At 35.0% G+C, this 20,806-nt stretch overlaps 1 protein-coding gene across 1 annotated transcript in view; it reads right to left on the reverse strand.

The window, feature by feature from the left end:
• Positions 1-1,427: 1,427 nt before the first annotated feature.
• The window catches only part of LRRK2 (leucine rich repeat kinase 2), a 118,504-nt gene continuing 99,125 nt past the window's right edge, over positions 1,428-20,806 (reverse strand). Inside the window, exons 42-51 of the mRNA XM_081127291.1 lie at positions 18,336-18,506; positions 17,084-17,184; positions 13,394-13,588; positions 12,083-12,276; positions 10,798-10,870; positions 9,855-10,039; positions 8,063-8,215; positions 6,417-6,625; positions 4,359-4,430; positions 1,428-3,755 (exon numbers count right to left, since the gene is read on the reverse strand). Of these exons, the coding sequence (XP_080983417.1) occupies positions 3,634-3,755; positions 4,359-4,430; positions 6,417-6,625; positions 8,063-8,215; positions 9,855-10,039; positions 10,798-10,870; positions 12,083-12,276; positions 13,394-13,588; positions 17,084-17,184; positions 18,336-18,506 (1,475 nt within the window). The 3' untranslated portion in view covers positions 1,428-3,633. The remainder of the gene's footprint in view (positions 3,756-4,358; positions 4,431-6,416; positions 6,626-8,062; positions 8,216-9,854; positions 10,040-10,797; positions 10,871-12,082; positions 12,277-13,393; positions 13,589-17,083; positions 17,185-18,335; positions 18,507-20,806) is intronic.

The following is a 20,806-nucleotide window of genomic DNA, read 5'->3' on the forward strand; positions in this document are numbered from 1 at the left end:
AGTCTTTGATAGGGTGACTTTAAAATAAGCTCATGCTCCCAAGATAGGTGCGCCTGTGATTCCTCTGCCTCACATGCTTAACTGCACTCTTACGGGCTCTGCTGAATTATTAGCGGTGTGCGGATTTGTGAGCCTCCAGATTCTCTCCTCTCTGGCCAGGCAGATGTATTCTCTACTTTCCCATAATACTTCTAGCACAGTCTTTATCACGCTGATTTGTATTTTCATGAATAAGTGGGGATAGTAGCACCCTCCTCCGGGTGCTCAGATGAGTAAATGTGGTGAAGCTCAGGACACATACAAGGTTCTCCTCCATGTGAGTTTTCCAAGGCCCTGATTGCCATGGGACAACACGTCCTCATGACCCAGATGCAGACACTCCTTCCCTCTCCCTACGCTTTGTCTCAGGCTGAGACGCCCCAGTGAGACTTCCCAGGTGACCCTGGAAACCAAGGGCAGGGGGAGGAGAGCGCGGGGGGGTGGGGGGGGGCGGGGACATGCTTCTGCTCGCCCCTCACACTGTGCTCAGACTGCAGGCCTTTGGGTCTGGTGTTTCCCTGCCTCCTGCTTGAAAGCCAAGGTAATAGGAACCCTCTGGATGCCTTAAGGAATCAGAAAAATCAAGTATTCCTGTACTAAAAGCAGCCAGATTCTGAATTGTTATTGGAAACAATGGCACCCACACTGGGAAACTAGCCAGAATGGAGGAGGATTTCAGCTTCTCCTGAGTTATGATGGTCTAAGATTTTACTGTATTGCTGATAAGTCTCCATGAAAAATGCTGCATTTTTCAGGTTATGTGTTAAGCTGTCTGCAGTGATGGATTATATCAAGATGAAAAGACCCAAGGGTTTGGACTTTAACTCTTCCCCGTATCTGAACATTTGTACATTCGCAATCTTTTTTGCTACTTCTGCTGTGTTTCATCAATATCTGTCTTATTCTCTTGATAAAAAGTTGTATTTTAGTTAAAATGGTTCATACGTCATCAATAGCGCTTGCCAGAATTAGATGGAGGACATTTTTTTTAATGCAAAACTTCACTAAAAGAGTATTTTCTGTTAAGACAAATCTTTATATTTTGATAATGATTAACTTATTTTTAAGACTCTAATCAGGAAAAAATTTAAATTACTGTGTCTATTTTTTTATAAATCTGTTGTTATAAAGTCTTAGTTTTTTGTTTCAGTATCTAAGTAAACAATTACTTTAAGAAATATTTTAGGAGAACTTAAAAATAGAATATGTCATGTCCATGATGTTTTATCCTGGGTTCCTGAAACTAGTTGTATTATAGAAAATTGAGTAACACTTCCTATAGTGGAATGTCCCACACACAGATTAATACAAAGTTTCTTATTAGATGTATTACAGACCTATATGTGAAAAAATGAAACATTATCATAAATTATTAAAATTCACAAACATGCTTTAAAAAATGTTTATTATTCCATTTAAATACAATGTTCATTTACATATTTCTCCATAATTATCTTTTGTAAAAAAAATTGCACATAAATACAAAGTTACAATGAGAACTATCACAGGAACAAAGAGCTCCATCATTTCTGACTTTTTAAAACTACATAACAAATTAAAACACAGTTCCCTTTGAAAACTAGAGAATATTTCAGGGTTAAGAATTTGATTACACTTCACTGGGTGAAAGAGGTGAAGGGACTAAGAATCACAAGTTGGTAGCTGCAAAACAGTCACAGGGAAGTAAGTAAAGCATAAGAAATATAGTCAATCATACTGCGGTAGCGATATATGGTGCCGGTTGGGTACTGAAAATATTGAGGGGAACATGATGTAACGTATATGATTGTCTAACCACTAAGCTGTACACCCAAAACCAATTCAAAATAATTTTTTTTAAAAGAATTTGATTATGCTCAATATAAACGAATCTAAAGTCCTCATATAGCAAAAGGCCAGTCAGTTCTGAGAATATTAGACTAATAATCCAATCATAGGGAATTGTTTGAAATGGTTTACCAACTCTTTTTCCTTAAAGCAGAAATGACAAATTGTTACCTAGATAAGGGGCCCTTTTACCCGTACCGCAGGACAATATTTAAACATTAGGTATAATTTGGAAGACTAGGTTAGGAAATGCCCATTATGGCCAAAGCTCCTTTCTTTTTCAGCAAACTAAAGGGTGTTACATACTTGGCCCCATGGTCTGGGTGGAAAATGTAGGATTCTACAATTCTGAAAACTGGGTTTCTATCTGAATGATGTAGGTTTTGGAGGGTCAAAAATTCAGAGAAGAGATGAGTAGAAATATTAGAGCACAGGAGAGTAGAAACAGGAACACGCAGCCAGTGGTCTGGCTTAGCGCTGAGAATCAAAATTAAAACATGAAACTATAACTTGAGGGACTGAACATTGCACTTACACTAATTATAAACCTTCAGGGCACCCACATTCAAAGACAGAGCTGCAAAACAGGAAAAGACAGAGTGGCTGTCTTTCCTGGGTCTGAGGGCTTTGACAATATATGACGTTTTCCATCGGTACATTTAGTGGTTTCACGGCCTTTTCTTTCAGATGGAGTGAAGTTGTGAGTTGCATTGTTTGCATCAGCAACAAACTGGGCTCCCGTCACAACAAAGGGTGTTATCAGTGCAAATTCATTGACTATTTACAAGCGTATATGAAAACTGCATTCAAAAGCAATCTATGAAGGAATATATTATATGGGAAACGACCCTAATATTTTTAACCTACAGATCTAATTCTCTGCAGAAAATCTAGAAAGTAATCAAGCAATAGTGCTGTTTTAAGCACAGAATGTAAAACAAAGTTTATCTTCATTATGGATGGCACAACAAAAAATTACACACTTTGTAAATTTTATTTATTTTTATTTTTAATTTTTTTCACTCCCATGTATGGGCGTCTAAAAGGAAACCAGAGGCAGGTAAGTGATACAAAAACCCACTTACGAATGCGATTGGCCCTGGAGGGTGACAATCCAGACAGTTATAATCCCCCTCCTCCACCCCTCCCCCAAAGGAAAATAAACAACAAGGAGCACCCCCCTTTAGCCAGTTGCAGGCACCAAGTTATTTACTCAGTAAAGATAATTAGTTTGCTCTGATCTTCGAGCTCCCCGCATCCTGCTTTTACACCCAGAGACAGCAGGCCTGTAAATTCACTTTAATTGCTGTCATTTGGCTTCCACCTACCTCAACAGAACACTGCACATGGCAACCTGTTGGCAGTGAGTTGACCAGACAGATCTTTCTCCTTTACTTTAGGAGACAGGTCTCTTGGGGAGATGGGTGTCCATCTCATTTCAGTCTACACTTTGTAAATTTTAGTGTGAGTACTGCAATTATGTACTTTTTATAGATTTCCTTTCATTACTTAATCCACAAAATTAATTAGGATATATAGGAAATATAACGTTATATTTTAAATAGGTCTTTAAAATATACTTTCAATGGTAACTATTTTTTACAGTATTTATCTTTAAAATAAAACATATAAACATTCCTTCATATACACATGAGCAATTTCAAAGAGTGGGAATACCCTTTTCATATGTAAACATTTTTTAAAGAAGTATTTACAAGAGAAGAGAAAAATGTTCCCTTCTAAAGACAAAGATCTGTAATATCTCTCTTATTCAATAGATATTCTTCTCATTTTTTCAGCTAATTCTTTTCTCACTTCAATATGTTTCTCTAAATTTTGCACTTCATGTGGAAGATTGATGTCCCAAATAGACAAGTAAGATTGTAATTCTAGAAAAATGAAGAAATGAAATCATGTTTCAAAGATTTGCCATAAAGTATTTTTATTTTATTTTAATTGCATTAATTTATATTTAGTTACCTTGGACAAATGTGTATATATAAATACACCTACATATCATGTACTAAATTATTGCCATTTATAAAAATTACATTTTGAAAATGTTTTTTAAAAATTGTTAAGCCAACTAGAATTTTTAAAAAGAGTATGGACCTTGAATAACCTAATATCTAATTTTCTGAATGAAATACAGCTTTTTTCAAACACTGTTCAAAATCAGGCATCATAAGGATAGGTAAGATGCAAGGAAAAATACCCACATTTAGCTTAAATTTGGGCTTGTTCTAATTTCATAATGGTTGATATCTCTACTTTGTCATAAAAATAAACACTTAACACCCTTAAATCACTAACACTTAATTTTGAAGATTTATGTCTAAATTATTTGCACTATAAAGAAGCTACCAATTAAAAATGCTTAAAATGTTATAGCATATGTATTATTTGCTATAAACGTAATAAAACACGTAACATGTTATAATCATCTATATCATTGCACTATGTCTGGAATACAGTACCCTATTGGACATTACCTTTTTGGTGTTGCATGCCTTCAGTACTCTTCTGGGTGTACCCCAAAACAAACATGGCATTTTTAAGGCTTCCTTCATTTAACAAAAAAAAAAAAAGGAGTTTTCTGTTAAAACAATATAATAAGTTGGACTAAAAAATGTACAGTTCACAGTTTAAGACACAAAAACCTTAGAATTAATTTACATTTTTTTGGAGACACCTAATTATACTGAATAAAAAGCTTTCCAAGAAGACCAGAAATTTTTTAAAGTTAGAAAATTTGTGATCTATTTCTTGCTATAATTCTTATTATGTGAATCTGAGAAAGTAGATTAACCTTTCTGCAAAATGGGTTTAATGTTTATATATTACCCTTCCAGCAAATTTATAATATTATATGAGATTATGTGTGTGAACATATTTTGAATATTATAAGGCACTAGTCAAATGGGAAGCATTCAGATGGAGAATGGCACGGATGGATAAATGGATACTCTGTCACAAAGCCATACTTTCTCCTCAAGTCATTCACTAACTTACTCAACATATATTTATCAAAAGTCCTCTATGTTCTAGGCCTAGGCTAGGCCCTGGGAATAAAGGGTCAACAAACACATGCAAATTCAACCCACACAGAGTTTATGTTCTAATGAGATTAATTACTAATTAGTAACTAAGTTAACTAAGGGGAAAGTACAAAACCTTGAGGCAGTATGAAGCATGGTATTTAATAGGGACTACACGTGATTCTAGATCAGAAAGAGCTGGGAGCAATGTCGCAAATGATGGAGGCTAGAGAGGTGGGAGAAGCCAGATCATGCTCCATCTTGTAAATTATGCTTAAATTTATCTTTATTTTAAAAATTGATTAAACACATTGAAATCCCACTGTAATGCCAGTAATGAACAACCTCATGGGTCCCAAAGTAAATACAAATCAAATTAGAGGACCTAATAACCTTGTCAGAATAAGACTAGAGAGACAACTCACTGCAGACCACCAACTCTGCTTGGACATGTATCCTGACAGCTACCAATCATGAGGAGCATCTCGTTCTAACTCCATTGGGGCAACTCTGATATTCATGCATGGGGAATGGGGGAAGAGAAACACTGTCCCTCCTTAATATATTCCTGTAAAAGAATTTACAATTTTCTTCACCTTGTCATACATTGTATTACTTATTTGCTAAAGCTACATAAATTCTAGTTTTGCAGAAGTTAACCCCATGATGTTATTTTTGTGATCAACTTCATACATATACTAATACTATTATTTTACATCAAATAATTAGTCGCCCAGCCAGGCGTGGCTCAGCGGTTGAGCTTCGACCTAGGATCCAGGTGATCGGGGTTCGATTCCCGATCAGGGCACATGCCCAGGTTGCAGGCTGCAGCTGATCAATGACTCTCTCATCATTGATGTTTCTATCTCTCTCTCTCTCCCTCTCCTTTCCTCTCTCTGAAATCAATAAAGATATATTCAAATAATTAGTCAAAAATAACAATGAAATAGGATTATCTATGTAGAAAATATATTTCATGTACCATAATGATTTCATCGGATTTAAATAGATAAAAAGTAGGAGCAAGAAAAGATAAAAGCTTGAGTAAAACATCATGATTTGTCACTATTTGTAGATTGTGTAGTTCAGCATATCCTATTAAAAGAATATCAATTTGTTTCTAGAATGAGAAGCCAAATGGAATTCTTTAACAAGAGTGAGGAACTTAAACTTTAATCAAAATAAACATTTGCTTTAATTTCTTTGGTCAAAAAATAAAAAATACTCAACATTTTACATTTCCCACTTTGCCTTAGGTATAAAGGAAAAAGAGGAAGTGAACCCCAGACTTGTGTGGGCTTGCAATCATCTGCTTCTCTTATGGGACAGAGAGCATCTGCTAACTTCACTTTTTTCAATGACCCTAATTCAAACTTTATCCCAGTCCTAATGCTTCATTATGGGAACTTCTAAGACATTTCAAATGACACTGGAAAGTGAAGGGAAAACTTAAAATTAACATTTTATAGTTTTAGAGAACATGAAAAAAAAATCTGAAGGAAAGACACTTGCCTAACTGCGCTGTTATCATGACTCTAACAGAGTCACAGAAGTCGTGAATTATACGTATAAGTCGACGAGTTGACAGATCAAGGAGCAGCACGCAGCCCCCTCCGGTTCCGATCCAGAGAGCAGTGTTCTTCTGCAGGCACAGAGTTTTCACTCTCCCCAAATAAGACATATTGAGTTTGGACTCCTTGTTTACTTTCACCATTTCCTCCCTAAATCCATATAAAAAGTATGCATTAATAATCTTTCAATGGTTAAGTGATAAAACAGATGCGTATATATATATATATATATATATATATATATATATATGCACACACGTATATAACATTTTAAATTGTAAATACATGACAGTAGGTATTATATAGCATTAAAATTATACAAAACTAATTTTGCTTTACACCAAATTCCAAAGGGTCACATTTCTCTACTTGAAGCATGAATTATCAAACATAACACAACAGCCACTTAATTTCAAGAAATTCTGAACTAAATAGGATAAATACAACATATATAAATAAAAATCCAGTTAAAAAGAATACATTTTCCCAATAAGAAGGAAAAAAAGTTAGTTTCAAAAAAGTTTTCCATGAAGCATAAAAGCTTCAAAGGAAAATAAAATTACAATCATTTTAGATTACAGTGTGTAATCTAAATGTTCTCCAGAGTAGAAAAACTATATACAGTAAAAACAAAACAAAACAAAAACAGAAAGTGGCAAGTCAGGTCCTGTTCCTCAGCAGCAGCACCAAGGGATATGCGTGATGTCAAGTCTGAGGTTTATCTCGGACACGCTCACTGTTACCAGACTGGGAACTGGGCTCTCAGGCTGGGGTTTGGTCTTCTCTCCTTAGTTAGTGCATTGGTCGGTCCAGTGGGTTTCCCCCCATATTTTTATATTGTTTTGTGACCTTTTATCTTTAGAACACGGTATTTTTGGACCCATGGTCTAATTATAAGCAGTAATAGCAACACTATAACTCTACTAGATGTACAGCCAGCAATGAATCCAGTATGGTCATTTTGAATAATATACTATTTTTTCATTAGAGAATATTCTTTATAATATCTTGAGGAAACCATAAATAGTATGTTCCTTTTTTTTTTATTATTTTTCCAAAATGAAATTTGCTGGATACCAAGAGGTGGTGTTGAAAAGCATGAACAATTTTGTTCCTGAGGTGTTTTCTTTTAACTTTCTATGCGGAGGTAGGAAGGAAGAAAAGTAAGTAATACTTGCCCAGCCTGTGAAATCTGAAGTATAAAGACAGCTCTTACCAGCATAAAATAAGAACCAATGATAACAGGACCTACAGTCCACCAATAATATATTGTACACTTAAAATTTTGGCCCTGCCGGACATGCTCAGTAGTTGAGCGTTGACCTAGGATCCAGGTGATCGGGGTTCGATTCCTGGTCAGGGCACATGCCTGGGTTGCGGGCTCAATCAACGGCTCTCTCATCATTGATGTTTCTATCTCTCTCTTTCCCTCTCCCTTCCTCTCTCTGAAATCAATAAAGATATATTTAAAAAATAAAAATAAATAAATAAAATAAAATAAAATAAAATTTTGTTAAGAGGGTAGGCCTTGTGTTAGGCACCTCCCGCAACAAAATAAAATTTAGGAAAATAACCCAATGAATTTACTTTAAAAAGTGCACACAGTCTATCAGTTCACAAAGTTTTTCAGTCTTCTTATCCCACACTTCCACAAACGGGCTATTTTTCTTCGCAACGTAGAGAGCCGCGTCCACCGCCACCGCGATGATGTTCGAATCACTGAAGGCTGCGTAAGAAAACCTGGGTGTGGGGAAAGAATGTCACTATATTCATATTCCTTCGATTTTAACATGTAATGCAACCCTGCGTTAGTTTCTAATGCATGTCAAAGATTAGCACCACTTTGAAAAACAGGCTGGAATATTGGCAATTATTTCATGTTCTCCTCTAATCTGAACAGAATATATAACTTACTTTGGTACTTCACTTACTTTTGGTCACTTTATATTTTTTGCTTGATAATAATATAAATGAAAGATTATAACTAATGTTTATTTCTGGTTTTAATTTTAATTTCAGTTTTATCTTGTTCTTTAGAGAATTTTACACTGCCCAAATGTGCAAAACTACCTAGTTTCTAAAAGAAATATGGTCATAATATCTGTAACTTTATGATGTTGCAAGAAAATCCTTATTGTCAAGAATGCTTGGGGAATTAAGTGGTAGCCATCTATACCTAGAGCAATAAAACATAAGATGTTAAATTAAATTTTAGTGGCAACATCTTCAAATATTAAAGCAAAAGGTATCCTTGCATCTACGCAAGCCAGTCAAGTTACAAGGGAAGACAAAATCCACATCTTCCTGCTTTGAAAAAGCGAAAATGACATGCATTTTAAACATAAGTTTTTCAACTTAAGGCATTTGGCATTTTACATATTTTGCAAACAGTTTGGCTACCACAGGCGGTATCTGTATTGGCAAACTTCTAGTTAGTCTCTGAGGCTTAACTTAAATGTCACTCCTCTGAAATTCTTCCCTGACCTATCAAAATAGACTAATCCTTCCCCTTCTCCCACTAGTGCAGCTATAATATTATAGATCTTATTAAAAATAAAATTGTATTTATTAGTGTCTCCCTGACACTAAAGTGTAAATGTAATTGCTTAAGGACAAGGACCATGTCTTTTCTATAAGCTCCTTATATTAATTTTCTTGTTTAGTCTTCTAAACATGCCTTTGAGATAATGTATATTACAGTCCTCAGGTAAGAGGGGAAAAGAGATTTGAGATTTCTTGCCCAAGTTCACAAAACTAATACAAGGCAAAGCCTCCATCTGAATTATGGCTGATGCTCTTTTCCACCACCCTACACTGCTTCTCACTGAGAAATGTAAGAAATAAGAACCAACTGCAATGATTTGCATAAATCACAACTTTAAAAATTGAAATGACATTTATATTTTATTTTATTCTTGCTTGAAACTGGAATAACTAACTTTTCTATACAAGGGACATCTGTATATCAAATCTAGGGAGGACTTTATTCCTGAGTGCCTATATTTCCTACAATCAATACATAATGGGCAGTATCCAGAACACATGTAAAATCCATCGATAAAAATATTGCCTTTGAAATTCTGTATTTGATACAGAGACAACAAAATAGTTAAACATTTAGATTGATAAATAATCCTATGATTCCATAGGTTTTCGTATTTTATCCCAACTATGATTAGACTGGGTGATCTTTTAATGTCCCTCTGCTTTCTGGAATTTTCTTAGCTTTCTATAATGAATGTTTAATTTTATAATAGAATAATAGATTATGTATTTTAAAAGATTTTCATTTGGGATTATCAACAGCATTATTGACATGATTATAAAAAATAACCACAACTAAAGTGATAAATTAATTGCATACACAGATATAACTTACAGTGGATTTGTCCTGGTCTCAATGAGTTTCTGAATGGTGAAATCATCAGAAAACGAGAAAAGTTTTGTGCCACATCCTCCCCACATAATGTTTTTTTCCACTGAATTCACAGATTCACTCAAACACATGACTGGAGTGCTGATATTTCCTATATTGAGTATCTTCAAAGGAGCAGCTCCTTTACACTTTGCCCAAAAGAGAAAACACAGTCAGTTTATTATCTGCAGAATGAAACACTGTAAAATTTAAGCTTTCTAAAAAATACTTTCCCATCTTATATGGTTACAGGTATTAAAATAAAATTCAGGATAACAGGATTCAATTCAAGCAGTATTCAAAATATTATCCTATAACCAATCTCTTCACTTCTCCATGCAAAAACTGTACAGGAAATAACCTACGTATTTTACTCTACTTCTCTGTTTCTCATTAGATGATAAGATTTTTGACAACAAGGAGTATGAATAGGTAGAATGTTGAATGAGTAGTTGGCAAGACAGATGAATGGATGGAGAAATAAATAAATGCTTTTATGATAAATGAGAATCTAGAGAAAAAAAGTTAAATGATATCTTCAAAGCTAGAGAAAAACTTGGTGGCAAATATGATTTAAAACTAGTGTCCTTTGTGGGGTTTTTTTGCAATATGTTTAAAATTATCAACTCTGCTTACATAAAAATAGAATTATTTATATTCCTAACATTATACATCAAATCTCATTTATCATTTTATTCTTAGTTCATTCATATAAACCATACATTCAATCAGCAAGTATTTATAGGGGACCTACAGTGTACAAGATTTTATGAAGCAATAAAAAGACAAAAAGCAGAATTTATGATCCTTGCTCTCAGGTAGTTTATAACCACTTAGAAGGGGCTGGAGTTGAGCACACATAAAACAAAGAACATAAATTTTTATGTAGAATGCATTCAACATTTACCTTAACACTTTTATCTTCAAAAATCGCTAAGTTTCCATCAGCAGTTCCCACCAAAAGAAAATTTTTTTGCTTGCTAAAAAGAGAAATGTCAAAATTGTTACCAAAAGGAAGGCTTATCTTGACCAAGGTGGCCTTAATGTTTCCCCTAGCTTGACTAAATTTTAGACAGGTTTCTTCCTGAGCATAGGCCCCTGATTCCTTTTCTTATATCATTTACTTGAAATAACTTAAACAACTGTAAATTCTTCCTCAGCCCATTTGAGATGTAAATCTAGCCTCTTGCCAATTTTATAGACCAAGTCTTTCTCAAAAATCTGAGAGCCCTCCCTTAGAAATGTAATCAAGAAAGAGTTGTCCATCTCCCAGTCTCTGTGGGAGGATGGGAGCCTAACTTCAATAAGCACCAATTTGCAAACACAGGTAGCCCAATCACATTGACAGCTTCCCTTCATTCCAGTACTTAAAAATTCTCCTGCCTTTTATTTCACAGAGTTGAGCCCAGTCTCTCTTCTCTATTGCAATAGTCTTAAATAAAATCTTCTTTGCCTATTGAACTCCATCTGATGAAATTTTTCTTCGATAATATCCAAACAATCTCAACTTCAAAATTTCAAGTGTGGTTTACATTTCAGCTGCCAAAAACTTGGGCTTCACATTTTCCTAATATTTATTTTCCAGTATTGCCTTAACCCACAGGAGTTTGGGGGGAGCAATAATCTTAATGGCTCCTGAAAATCATCTCACCACAAATGTTGCAACCACCAACCTGTTACTCACACCTGAAATTATGCCATTTAGAAAATTTCCTTTGAGATAAGATCCCTACAACTGATAATGATTATTTTCACCTATTAACAACATATGAATTTATTTATTGGACTTTTCCCCCAATTTGGTAGTTAGGTAACTGATATGTTTTATACTGGCACATAATAAACTACTGATATATACACATTCAAAGAAAGAATGAGTGAGAGGTCATCTTTGAAGAGGTCCTGCAAAGGTAAGTTGATGTGAGGAGTGGTAAAGAAATAGAGCCACAGCAGAGATAAAACCAGGAGAAAGGCTGGTGGGCCACAAGAAATGACTGACCTATTTTATAAATGCCTCAGTTTGATCTCTATACCAAAAAAAAAAAAACAACTTTGTGGTTTCCCACAATTCCCTTTAACAACAGAAAAATGTTCAAAATGAGCAATCTTTGCTGATGCTATAATACTCTGCACACAATTAAGTCATCTAAAAGGTATGTATGTTTACCCAATGGTCAAATTCACTAGTGTACCTTTGCTTGGAAATGGAATTGCAATGCAAGCAAGTAATGGAATCGGTCATCTTTTCAAGGGTATGTCTCTTCTTCCCATCTTCGGTATTAATGACAAGGAGCACGCCAGACTGTGTCCCAGACACAATCCAGCTTTCCTTTTCAACAGGCAGGTGCACCAAGGCGAGGCACAGTATTCTACTGTCAGTGACTTCCTGTTGACAAAAGAAAACACACTCTAAAGAAACTGATTCTAGCTTAAGTGAGTAGAACTTATATAAAACAAAATTATTCAGTTATTCACATACTTAACTCTTTTAATTTCTTGCTTTTGATTTTCAAACAACAATACCAATTTTATGTCATTTTCAACAATAAATGAGTTAACTGGCAAACAAGTCTTGTCTACCTAGAATGCATCTGAAAATAAACTAAAAATTGAAAGTTCTTTCTCATCATTTCACACTCCATCAAAGCAATATGAGAAAATTTTTCAGTCTTGAAAATAATGTTTAGACATAACATGGTATATCAAGGCAACAGTCAAAATATTAGGTTATTTTTGACATGTAGAAATGTATCTTATATTTGCCAATACAGTTTATTGATCCATGTTGCAGAAGTTGTACCCAGAGCTCCTCTATCAGGGCAGTGCACCCTCCCCCAGCTGCTCTGAGTGTCGGCTACCAACAGCTCAGAGCTGCACTCTTCACAGCAGATCTGCCCCTCAGCTAACGAGAGCTGGTTTGCCCAGAACTGGCTGGGAGGGTACAGCACCCCTGTCCTTGGGCAGGCTGCAGCCAACGGCTGGTTGATGCATGGGAATGAACACTGGCCCCTTGCCCCATGGAGGGATGTTGATAAATCTGTGCTGCTATTCACACTCCAGAGTTTCTTATGGATAAAGGCTGAGGCTAGACTTCCTCGAACTACATTTTTGCTGAGCTTTTCTCCTGCTCTTTTTAGCTTCCTGTACTTCTTAAAAGTTTTTCCCTCCTTAAATCACTCGTACAAGATTTTCTGTCTCGGTCTCTGTTTCTGGAGACCCTGACCTAAAACACACATATATTGCTATATTTAAACAAGACACACACTATTTAATTTCATATAAACACTCTTGTTCTAACAGAAAGCCAATTTAATAATACTCCTAAATTAGCTTACTTAATTTCTTCCTAAGAAACTTTTTAAATAGTATATGCTTTAAAATTATCTAACCACATGAGGTATACCTGCAATTAATAAATTAATTGAAAAGTAAAATTAAAAAATAATAATATGCCAAAATAAGTTTTCTATAGTGTCTCCAATTGAAAGAGTATTTGTATTTACCTCAGAAGTGAGTCTTTCAGTAGCTAAGTCAAGAAATGAGAGCTGGCCTCTGTCTGTGTGCCCACAGCCCAGCCAGACGCTTGCAGTCTTGCTGCTATGATTGGCAGGAACCATGCACTCCACAGTAAAGTTCCTAGGTATGGATATATGTCTCATCAGACAGATTAACTCAGCTGAATTCAAAATGTCAAAGACCTGAGGAGGTTTAAAAATAATAAAACGGCAGACATCAAATTAACACAAGTCCTTTCAAAAGATCATATTCTTGTGTATAATATAGAACTAAATGTTATAGCTCTATCAAGAAAATCCTAACCTGTTAGCTAAACTGTGACCTACCCAGAGCAACAAGACTAACAGTCCAAAACTACAGATTAAATTACATTAAAATATATGTGGAATCTAATGAACAAAATAAAATGACAAACAAAATACATCCAGAGACATGGAAGCATGGAAGAGACTGATGAATCTCAGAGGGAAAGGGAGAGGGGTGGGTGAGAAGAGATTAACCAAAGAACAAATATGCATGTATGCATAACCCATGGACACAGAAAACAGTGTTGTAAATGCTGGGGGGGGGGGCTTGGTATACGAGGGGGGAAGGAGGAAAATGGGGCACATCTGTACTCAACAATAAAAATTAATTTAAAAAATAATACTACATATTTTTAAACTGTGCATAATCTATACTCTTTTTCTATATATGGTATGTTTTGTAACTTGAAAAAATCTGAAATGTGCCAAAGACAGAAATTTAGCAGGGTCACTTGATGCTATACCACAGTCACATCATGTTGAAGATAAACACTTGGGCCTACAATGCAAGAGACCTGCTACTGGATGAAGGAAAATAAATTTTGATCTTTGGTAACAAATTCACAAATCACCTCTAGATTCTGTTTTTATGTTTTTCCTTCAAGCACTAAAGAGCTAGAGAGACAACGTAGAGCCTCTGTAAGAAAACAGAGCCAGGAGTCAGGAAACTGAAATTAGAGCCCGTGACATAGCCACTAGCCTGCCCCTCATGAGACCCCAAAAAAGCTCCTTATTATCTCAGTACCTCATCCAACAAAGGTGATGAGTTTACCCATCTTGCTTAATATAAATAATATTTAATATTAATTAAATGTGTCAAAGTTTTAAAATAATGCCTAAAAGAAATTCTAGGTATGTGTGTGATTAAGACCAGTGGTAACCAAAATTAAAGAACAAGTAGGGTTAGTAGCCAAAATGATTATATAACGTTTGATAAAGTTGGTATAGATGTATTCAGCTATTTTTGAGTAGAAAAATTAAGCTGAACAAAAATTTTGCAATAATTATTATATAAAATCAAGAGTCCACAACATAAAGACAGCTCTTATTTTGATCTATATAACTCTGTTTCAGTTAAAAACATAGTAAGTGTTCTGTTTCCAATAATATGTTAGAAGAGGTTATTTGGAAAACCTTCTAGCTAAAAACAACTTAAAATGTTTAAAAAATTATTTTTTAACCTCTTGAAAACATTAAAAATCTGTCAACACCGTAAGAAATTACCAGGCCAAAATCATAGAAAGACAGAAAACAGAGAGATCAGATGAACACTAAAGTCAAATCTATCCCGAAGGCATTTGTCTACTAAAGGCAAAATTGGTGTGGTTTTGGATAACTTATGGGGCCAGTAGGAAAGAAGCTTAAATATAGGGCCTACCCAATATAGAGTCTAATAAAGGTCTTGGTTCCCACAGAGCTGGGACCTCAAAGGGCTGCATGTTCAGAGTAAATGAAAACCAGAAATAAAACCACCCCACGCTCCCACTTTCATGGTACAAGGGAAGTTGCCTTGGGACTTTACAGAGAGAGAGGAATTGGGCAAAAGAACTCTAAGAAATTGTTGGTCACAAGCATGCTGTCAAGAAAATTCATAAACTTGATTCCCATCACCTGGGTGGGTTAAAAAAGAAAATCTCAAGCCTGGAATTTAGTTTAAAGCAATTCGCAGCAAGGAAAACCAAAAAAAGATGTCCATGACCTCTATGCAGAATTATAAAACGTTATTGAAAGCCACTTAAGACCTATATAGAGAGATAACCCACATTCAAGAAGAGAAATATTTAATATCATAAGGATATAATCCCCCCCAAACTGTCTACAGACTCAATGCAAGTCCAATCCCAAGCACAAGAGAGTTTTTTATAAAAGCTACAAAGTTATTTTAAAATGTACATGGAAAAGTTAAATGCAAGAAAAGCTAAAGCCTTCCTCAAGGCAATAACTAAGTGGGGGAAAGGAGACTATTATAAAGCTATAGGAATTAAAACAGGATAGTATTGGAGAAAGAATAGATAAGTTGACCAATGGAAGAGAATGTGTATATCAATACGCACATGTATCTTTGACAAATCAGAGAGTGAGCATGGGAAAAAATTCAATGGGGAAAAAAGAAAGAAAATATTTACTAGAGGAAGCTGCAAAAACTGGTTATCCATAATGAAAAAGGAAAATTGAATCTAGTAAAATATGTCAGTTCCAGATGGATTAAGAACTTATACATCAAAAGCAAAATTTTTAAGCTTTTTGCAAAATCAATAAATATTTTTGCGACTCTAGAAGAGATAAGTACTTCTTAAAATAGAACCCCAAAAGTAATAACCATAAAAATAATTGTTAAATTTATGTATATTAAAATTAATAAATTCTGCTCATCAAAATGCACCCTACAGGAAATAAAAAGGCAAACCAAATTGGGAAAAGAAGTTTGCAACATATATAATGAACAAAGAATTAGCATATACTTATAAAGAATGTTTTTTTCTTATTTCATTTGTATGCAAATATTCCAGAAAAATGGGCAAAAGAACAGGCATTTCCTAAAAGAGGAAACATATATGACCAATTAACATATAAAGAGATGCTTAATACTTATCAGTAATTAGAAAAGTGTAAATCAATATACAAGACTGCACTTATTTAGAAAAAAATAAGAAGTCAGGTAGTACCAAAATTTAAGGAAAAGACATAGAGAAATAGCTGCCCTAATATAGGTGATGAAAGCTGTTAAATTTCTTCAGAAAACAAGTTGGATATTCACATATCCTATGATTCTGCAATTCAACTCCTACGTATATGCCAGAAAGCAGTTTTCATACAACCTGCACTGTTCATAATAGTAAAAAACTGGGAACAAGACCAATACCCATGGACATGACCATGAGCAAACACACTGTTGTGCACTCAAACAGTGGAATGGAATAGCAGTGAAAATAGTGAACAGCTACGTGCAGCAACCTGAATGAAGCTTGCACAACGGTGTTAGGGGAATAACTGAAAAACCTCAGGGAACACTGCACAGTTATGATTCCATTTTAAATCTACGAATACAGGAAACTAAACCAAAAGGCAAAATCATAAAGAAAAGCAAGGATTATCACAAAAGCCAGGAAAGTGGCTACATCTGCAGGGAAAGGAGAGTGATGTGCTCAGGGAGGGGCATATGGGGGCTACTGGGGTGGGGGTGAGGGTCTTTTACTGTGTGTCTGGGGTGCTGGAGGACATAGAAGTTTGCTTTATAACTGTTCTGAAATGTGTAGATGTTTATTAATATGTTTGAGCATATATATGTGAAGATTTTACAAATGTGTTCACTTATGTGTATGTATTTGGTGTTCTGTACAAAATATTGATAACTTTTGACTATAATAATACCTGGGCAGAAGTAGGTCTTTCTTGAGGATTTTCTTTTAAGCACCTTTTAATTAACTTCTCAACCATCGGCCATGGGGCACAACCATATTCTTTAACTGGATCTAAAACATTCAAGAACATGCTAGAACGTTAGACAAAGCATAACATTTATTTCTACTCAATGTACATAAAAGACCCAGATATTGCAAAACACTGATCTCCATAATCCTGTATTATTTATCAATCTACTTATCGCAAAAGTTAATTTTGTTAGCATTATCTCTGCTTGAGACATTAAGAAAGATTTATTAATTTCTTATGGTAAAAAGACACTAATACCAGTTGAATAAAATAATGTATTTTCATTCCGTACCTGCATTTCACACAGACTTTGAAAATACTTTTGTTTATATAGTAATTAGATTCCTATGGAAGTACTTTTTATTTGAATATTAATCCTCCCTGCAGTCAGTTTGTACATGTTTGTTTTTTGTAAGAGATATGCCACTCTTCTGGTTGAGGGAGAACAGAAACCTGGACACTAGGGGGCATGACCCAGATTATGTGTAAAGTTTATCCAAATGAGAATAAATTTCTTTTGCTGGAAATCTTTAAAGTCCCCCAAAAGAAGACAGTTAAAGCTATAGCCCTGTACCTGGCACACAGTGTACCTCAAAAATATTTCTTAAATGACAGGGAAAGCAGAAAATATAGGAAACAACTAAATATATTTAAAAGAGTACTTTGTCCTGGAAACTGAAGTAATACTCAAAGAATGAATGAAAAAGTTCTAGAACTTCTTAAAAGTATGAGACAACCATCCAAAATGAAATTTGAACTCATTAAATACTCATTCACTAATTCTTATAAATATTTACTACTAAAAATTATTATTATAATTCAAACTTCCATTCCTGCATATAAATTATTTCACTCCAAGAAAACGAAAACATTCCAGGCAAATGGGCACATAGTAACTTTTTATGGGAACAGAAGTCACTAAACCTGAAGTTCTAACAGAAATACCCTGTTCTGAGCATTCTCCTAATATGTCAAACACAGCAATATCAATTTTGGGTTTTAAAAAAGCCTAAAACTGCTACCATGGGCATGTGATTGTTATTTGTGTCACAGGATTTAAGACTATTCATGCACTAGACAAAAAAAGTATCACCTGTGAAATGAATTAAGTACACAACTACAATTAAATAACTTAAAAATGAAGCTGCAGATTTTTTTTAAAAAAAATCCATTGTAGATAAATAAAACTTACCTGGTAATTTTCCTTGTATAGCCAATTCATCAAACTCATTTGGAAATTTCAAACCCTCTGCTATTCTACTTCCAGTTGTCAAAATGTCATACAGTAGTAAACCAAATGAATAAACATCAGCCTGTTGGTTATAAATTACATTTCCTCTGGCAACTTCGGGCGCACGAAACCCTGGAAGTAAACAGGCACGTTAACCAGCGGCCCGAGCCGGCGCTCAGGCGCCAGCGAAGAGGCTGGGGGAGCTGCAGCCGGCCACGGCTCTGCAGGGGGACGCCTGGGCAAGCAGCTAACAGACCAGTCCGAGGGCCTTTCACACCGAGGTTGATCTTGAGGAATAAGAAGGGTAAACGTCCAATAATGAATCACTAAGGAATGTTTCAAAGTTAAAGAAATGAGATTGACAGGGAAAGACCCAATAATATTTTTCTCATTCCTAATAACAGCTATTCCCAGGGCAGTGTTTCAAACAGAGGAAGGGTCAGGAGGGAGACTTCCAGACTTCACTCCAAGTCAGATTAACTTGGCTAAAGCTCCAATGCCCTCATTATTTTGAGAACATGTAACTCTGTTCCTTCTACCCAATAAACAAATAAAAATGAAACTATGTCTAAAACAAATGAAATCCCTCTTTCTCAGGTGTTAGTTAATGTCTGAAATTCTTTTAAAGGGAAATAAAACCTTTCGTTCCACCATAGGGATGCACTGCTTTTAAATTCTTCAGAAGAAAGTAATTTCAACATTATTTATAATAACGAAAATGTCAACAATCTAAAGAATTCCAACCATAAAAGTGGTTAAATGTATACCATACAGCGACTTAAAAATCATTTTAAGATTATATACTATAATGTACATGAAAAGAAAATGTAGGATATAATTCTGAACAAAATTTATCAAATATGCAACAAAACTCAACTGAATTAATTTTCTTAGCTGTGATGGTACTGTGATTATGTAAACAAATACCGTGATTCTAAGGAAATACATGCCAATGTGTTTAGGGATGACACAGGATGATGTCTGCAACTTAATTCCAAAGACTCATATTCACATACACAGGGAGCGAGAGAGAACAGTGCGGCAAAAGTTAATCGATGAATTCACATGAAAGGTCTATGGGCGTATATTGTACTATTCCTCCAACTTTTCTGTAGGCTTAAACATTTTCAAAATAAATATTGATGAGAATGTGCACAGCGAAATACATCCAAATGTAATAATGATTATTTCCTTGTGCTGAAATTATGGTTAGTTTTAACTTTCTTTTAATACTTCCAAATTTTCTACAATGATCATATATGATTGTTATAATATACAGCCAGGAAAACAACAGAGTATCCATTCACGGCTTTCAATGAGTAAATGATTAAATTTGGAAACAGTTCCAGTTGACAGAGAGCTTACCAGCCAAAAGATGCAGCTCAGCGGTCCTTCACCAGGCTGGAGGTCAGGGGGAGTGAAAGGACGGAGGTATCGAGGCGGAGCATGACCCCCCTACTGTAATCATCGTTAGCATTCTCTAGTTAACGTGCCACATTTATTCACTCTCTTTTTCTTTCTACACATACACACAAACACACACTCACTGTTACCATTTTCCCACATTTGTCTATCTTCTCTGTCCCACTTTTTCTTCCTGTGTGTATACATACACACAGATACATATAATATATAACAGTAAACATATGTATCTTTATTATATGCCATATAACATTATATACAACATATATAATATTTGGCATATTATATTGTTTTAGATACAATATTTCAGCCCTAACAATAACATGTATTTCCCTAGAATAAGAACATTTTTCTTACATAGTCATAACATTCTCAAACCCTAAGCTAAAGAATTGTGTAAGTAATTAAGATAGTTCTAAAATAGATCCCTAATAGGTGTATTTTTACCATTGAGGACTTCCCTGGAACAGCAATTGTAAGTTCTTATAAAATGTTTCCCTTATATAAATATTTTAACTGTACTTGTCACCATAGTAGTAATGGGGAGAATAAACTTCCAAGTTATTCATTGCATTCACCACTGAATTTAATTGGGATGAAAATAAACACTTTTACTATTACCTGCCACTGGGAAAGACTAGAAATAGGAACACCACCTGCATCTTTACAAAGGGGCAATATTGCCACAAGCTCTGCGAAGCAGGGCTGTGACTGATCTGTGACGCTCGTGTGCCACAGGACCATGCTGTAGGGATACCCGTTTAGCACTGATGACCCTGGTAGGCGAGAGATGACAAGCGCTAACTGAATTCCTAAATGTACGTTGTTGTCATTTATTTAAACGTGTTACTCTGCTTCTAGCAGAGACGGCATAACATTGGACTAGATTTGTCATCCTGCATAGAAGAGTGAAGTAACCAGACAAAATATATGAAACACTGGACACCAGGAGCACATGACAGTGATCCTGAGAGAGAGCAAACAAACAAGGTGAGTCCTGAGGGCCCCGC

The sequence above is a fragment of the Miniopterus schreibersii genome (genome assembly GCF_964146895.1).
Source record: "Miniopterus schreibersii genome assembly, chromosome: 2".
In the NCBI taxonomy this organism is placed as follows: Eukaryota; Metazoa; Chordata; class Mammalia; order Chiroptera; family Miniopteridae; genus Miniopterus; species Miniopterus schreibersii.